The following is a 5,706-nucleotide window of genomic DNA, read 5'->3' on the forward strand; positions in this document are numbered from 1 at the left end:
TGGGCAACACTGAGGGTGGGCAACACTGAGGGTTGCGATCCGTTGCCGGACACGGAAAAAAGACAAAAGACAAAAAAAAAAAAAAAAAAATGCCATTGTTGGCAAATCAAAGGGAAATTTCCCCTTGAAAGTGGTAAACAAACAAAACAAAACAAACAAAAAACCCATACTGTATTAACCACTGAAAGTGGTTTCACTTTTCTGGGTTTTTAATTAATTTCAATTTATCCTACTCTCGGATGTGTCTTTTCTTTCAGTACCGACTGCCTAGGAAGTTTGCAGAGGGGTTATGGGTCCCCTAGCCTTCAATCAAGTCTTACTGACAGCTGCAGGCTTGGAAGGCCAAGTGATCTGCGCAACCAAAGCCTGACCTCTCCCATGGGGCACAGACAGGAAGGGACAGAGTCTACATCAGGATGGAGCTCCAGGTGACCCTGAAGAGGATAAGGGTCATATGAGAGTTGAGTCCCAAGTGGAAGTACTCCCCCCCTCCCTCCAGAGCCCCAACACTTGAAACACAAGTTCTGCCTATACTTTTCTAGTGCCTTTAATGCTGATCTCAAAGCACTTGATCAAGCAGCCATTCCTACCACCTCATAAGGGAGCATCTGAATAGCTGTCCCCATAGAGCCAGAGCCTGGCTCAAGCTGCTCCTTACTTGGCCAGTGTCAACCATATGAATGAACAGTTATCACTACCAAAGGACCCTGATGCTATGTGTCTCCCATGATGTCCTCCTGTACAACTGATAACACCAGCCTTAAAAAGCAAACTCCAAATTCTACAACTATACAGTACTCAAACCCATCCAGTTGCTTCCTATTTCTAAGTTCTGTTTTATTCCTGGCATAAGGAACCAATGTAAACAAAGCTCTTTGCAATCTCTAACTCAGGGCCTGAAACTCCAACAGATGTTTCTGTTTTGTGGAATACTAGAAGGATGTTCATGGAAGTTTTCTGCTTGATTCTCTCTTTCAATAAAAAAGTGGGTGGGTCTATCTGGCTGTGACCCAAGCACACATTTGGAGTCCTCAAGACAAGGAGTTTTACCTAATTCCAGAATAGATACACTTACAGCATTAAAGAAATGGTTATAAGTTCAACATAAGACCAAAGATCTTAAAGGTGATGAGTCAATGCTAGAAAATCATTAAATAGTAATGACTATGTCCACCCATCTTCTTGGACTAATAGAAGACTTATATTATGAATGAACACATAAAAACTAAAGCATTTTACCTGATTTTCTATCAGGGAGTCTGATTTCTAAGGGGCCAGAAAACACAAGTCACTGATCTCCTTTTTGTCTTCATGAGTAAGTTTTCACCAAAGGAAAGAAAGGAGTGGGGATGCTGGAGGGCAGGTAAAGGAGAATTGCCATTTCCAAATGTTTTCCTTACCAAGGCAATTATGACCATCATGAGCCAACATGAAGCCATCAAAACAAGTGCAGCGATAATTGCCTGGAATATTCAAACAGTCATGGACACAGCCTCCGTTGAGTTCATTGTCACATTCATCAATGTCTGAGGAATAAAACAGAAGTAAAACAGACAGATGTTATTTTTTTTTTTTGATAGGAGACATATGCATTTATCTTTTAACCAGCCATCCCACTTCTAGGAATCTACCCTGAAGATACATCTCCAACAATAGGAAAATAATTATGCACAAGGTTATTTACTGCAGCATTATTTGTAATTACAAACTATTGGAAACAACCTAAATGCCCATACATAGAGAGTAGTCGAATGAATTATGGTGCATCTACTCAATGGAGTACTATGCAGGTGTAAAGAAAAGAATAAGGATGATCTTTATGAACTGATTTAGAGTGATTTCTAGGACATACTATTAAATGAAAAAAATCAAAATGCAGAAGAGTATCTTTACCATGTTATCTTCATGCAAGAAATAAGGGGACATAAAAAACACAAAATTTCACCACACTTTTTTGCAGAACTCTACAAGCTTATCCTAAAATTTATATAGAAATGCAAAAGACTCAGAAAAGCCAAAACAATTTTGAAAAAAGAGAACAAATCTGGAGGAGTTTAACCTACTCTAAAGCTACTGTTATCAAGACAGTGGTATGGGCATAAAGACAGACATGTAGATCAATAGAACAGAATTGAGGGTCCAGAAATAAACCCTCGTATTTATGGTCACTTGATTTTCGACTAAAGTGCTAAGGCAATTCATTGGGAGAAATGATAGTCTTTTCAACAAATGGCACTGGGGAAATAAGATATTCATATGGAAAAAGATGACTTTAGATGCTTACCTCATACCATCCACAAAAAATCAAATCAAAATGCAGCAGAGACCTAAATGTCAGAGCTAAATCTATAAAGCTCTTCAGAGAAAATATATAGGAAAAATCTTTGAGACTTTTGATACAACACCAAACATACAATCCATAAATTTAAAAATTAATAAACTGAACCTTATCAAAATTAAAAATTTTTGCATTTCAAAAAGCATCATTAAGAAAATGAAGATAAGCCATAGATTGGTAGAAAATATTTGCAAATGATGTATATATACCTTATAAAGGACTTACGAAGAATTCTTACAACTCAATAATGAGACAAACAACCCAATTTTTAAATGAACAAAATATTTGAATGGCTATTTCACCAAAGATGATATGTAAATGAGTAACAAACACATGAAAAAATGCTCAACATAATTAGCTACTAGGGAAATGCAAACTTAAACCACAATAAGATACCATTTCATACTCACTAGAATGGTAAGAATAAAAAATATAGGCAATAGCAAGTGTTGGCAAGGATGTGGAGCAATGGGAATCCTTTTACTCTGCTGATGAGAGAGTAAAATGGCAGGGCCGACCCCGTGGGGCACTCGGGAGAGTGCTGCGCTGGGAGCGTAGCGACGCTCCCACCGCGGGTTAGGATCCTATATAGGGATAGCCGGTGTGCTCACTGGCTGAGCGCGGTGCGGGTGACACCAAACCAAGGGTTGCGATCCCCTTACCGGTCATGAAAAGGACAAAAAAAAAGAAAGTAAAACGGCACAGCCACTCTGGAAAACACTTTGGCAGTTCCTTTTTCTTTTTTTTTAGGTGAACAGTATTATTAAATCATTCATGTTGTGCAATTATCACCACCATTCATCTCCATAACTCTTTTCATCTTGTAAAACTGAAAATCTATACCCATTAAAAAATAATTCCTCATTCCCCTTCTCCCTACCAGCCCCTGGCAACCACCATTTTACTTTCTGTCTCTATAATTTTTACTACTCTAAGTATCACATATTTGTGAAATCATACAGTATTTGTCTTTTTGTGATTGGCTTATTTTACTTATAAAAGTTCTCAAGGTTCATCCATGGTGTGTCATGGGACAGAATTTCCTTCTTTAAGGCTGGTAAACATTCCATTATATGTATAAACCACATTTTTCTCATCCATTCATCTGTTGATGAACACTTGGGTTTGCTTCCACCTTTTGGCTATTGTGAATAATGCTGCTGTGAACACGGGTAGACAAATATCTCTTAAAGACCCTGCTTTCAATTCTTCTGGGTGTATGCCCAGAATTAGAAATGCTGGATTATATGGTAATTCTCTTTTTAACCAAGGGTTGCGATCCCCTTACCGGTCATGAAAAGGACAAAAAAAAAGAAAGTAAAACAGCACAGCCACTCTGGAAAACACTTTGGCAGTTCCTTTTTCTTTTTTTTAGGTGAACAGTATTATTAAATCATTCATGTTGTGCAATTATCACCACCATTCATCTCCATAACTCTTTTCATCTTGTAAAACTGAAAATCTATACCCATTAAAAAATAATTCCTCATTCCCCTTCTCCCTACCAGCCCCTGGCAACCACCATTTTACTTTCTGTCTCTATAATTTTTACTACTCTAAGTATCACATATTTGTGAAATCATACAGTATTTGTCTTTTTGTGATTGGCTTATTTTACTTATAAAAGTTCTCAAGGTTCATCCATGGTGTGTCATGGGACAGAATTTCCTTCTTTAAGGCTGGTAAACATTCCATTATATGTATAAACCACATTTTTCTCATCCATTCATCTGTTGATGAACACTTGGGTTTGCTTCCACCTTTTGGCTATTGTGAATAATGCTGCTGTGAACACGGGTAGACAAATATCTCTTAAAGACCCTGCTTTCAATTCTTCTGGGTGTATGCCCAGAATTAGAAATGCTGGATTATATGGTAATTCTCTTTTTAATTTTTTGAGTAACCGCTATACTGTTTTCCATAGTGGCTGTACCTCTTCACATTCCCACCAAGAGAGCACAAGGGTTGCAACTTCCAAGGTTTCACATCCTTGTCAGCACTTGCTATTTTCTGTTTTTTGATAGGAGCCATCCCAATGGGTATGAGTGGTATCTCCTTGTAGTGACTTGCATTTCCCTAATTGCTAGTGACATTGAGCATCTTTGGAGAAATGTCTATTCAAGTCCTTTGCCCACTTTTGAATTTGATTATTTGATTTTTGGTGTTGAATTTTAGGAGTTCTCTATATATTCCATATATTAATCCCTTATCAGATATATGATTTGAAAACATTTCTTCCATTCTATGAGTTGCCTTTATATTCTGTTAATATTATCTTCTGATGGGCAAAATTTTTAAATTTTAGTAAAATTCAATCTGTCTTTTTTTCTTTTGTTGCCTGTGCCTTTGGTGTCATATCTAAGAAATCATCAGTTTGGCAGTTTTTTAAAAGCTTAACATAAATTTACCATGTGACCTAGCAATTCCACTCCTAGGTATGTATCCAAAAAAATTAAAATTCTGTCCACACAAAGACTTCCATGTGAATACTGGAGTACAGACTTGCATGTTGCATGCATGCCAACATTATTTAAATAGTCCAAAGTAGAACAACCTGAATGCCCATCAGCTAGTGAATGGATTAAAAAAACATGGTTTCTCCATACAATGGAATACTATTCAACAATAAAAAGGAATGAAATTCCGATACAGACTACAACATAGATGAACCTCAAAAGCATTATGCTAAGTGAAAGAATCCAAACACACAAAAAAACACTTATTGTATGAGTCCATTTATACGCAGTATCCAAAAAAGGCTAAAATCTAGATACAGGAAGTAGATTACTAGATGGGTTGGGAATGAGGATTAGCTGTACATGAGCAGGAGGGATCTTACTAAGGTGAGGAAAATGTTTGAAAGCTGTATTACAGTGATGGTTGCACAACTCAGCTAATTTACTAAAGACCACTGACTTGTACAAGTACACTCAAAACTGGTGAGTTTTATGCAAAACTTACCTCAATAAAGCTGTTAAAGAGAAAATATACATTCATCTGCTTATTTATGCAAAAGAAATAGAAGAAGGATAAACCAGAAACTAAAAAGACTGGTGACCCACAAGGTGTGGGGAAAGGGGTGGAAAGAAGGAGGCATGGGAGCGTGGTAATGGGAATGCGGCAGGAGCAACACTTGTCTGAGTAGACCATTTTGGGTAACTTCGACTCTTAGAACTATGGTGATGAAAACAGACATACACGGGGCTGGCCCGGTGGCGCACTGGATAAGTGCGCCGCTTGGGAAGCGCGACGGCGCTCCCGCCCGAGGGTTCAGATCCCACATACAGACCGGTTCCCGCTCACTGGCTGAGCGAGGCGCAGGAGCAACGCCGAGGCTTGCGATCCCGTTGCCGGTCCCCGGTCCGGTA

General features: G+C 38.3%; 1 protein-coding gene across 1 annotated transcript in view; it reads right to left on the reverse strand.

Moving 5' to 3' along the window:
• SCUBE2 (signal peptide, CUB domain, EGF-like 2) overlaps positions 1-5,706 on the reverse strand; it is a 66,795-nt gene that overhangs the window by 51,548 nt on the left and 9,541 nt on the right. The window contains exon 4 of the mRNA XM_008567793.1: positions 1,401-1,526. Coding sequence (XP_008566015.1) covers positions 1,401-1,526 — 126 coding nt within the window. The remainder of the gene's footprint in view (positions 1-1,400; positions 1,527-5,706) is intronic.

This window comes from Galeopterus variegatus, unplaced genomic scaffold (genome assembly GCF_000696425.1).
Source record: "Galeopterus variegatus unplaced genomic scaffold, G_variegatus-3.0.2 Scaffold344, whole genome shotgun sequence".
NCBI lineage: Eukaryota > Metazoa > Chordata > Mammalia > Dermoptera > Cynocephalidae > Galeopterus > Galeopterus variegatus.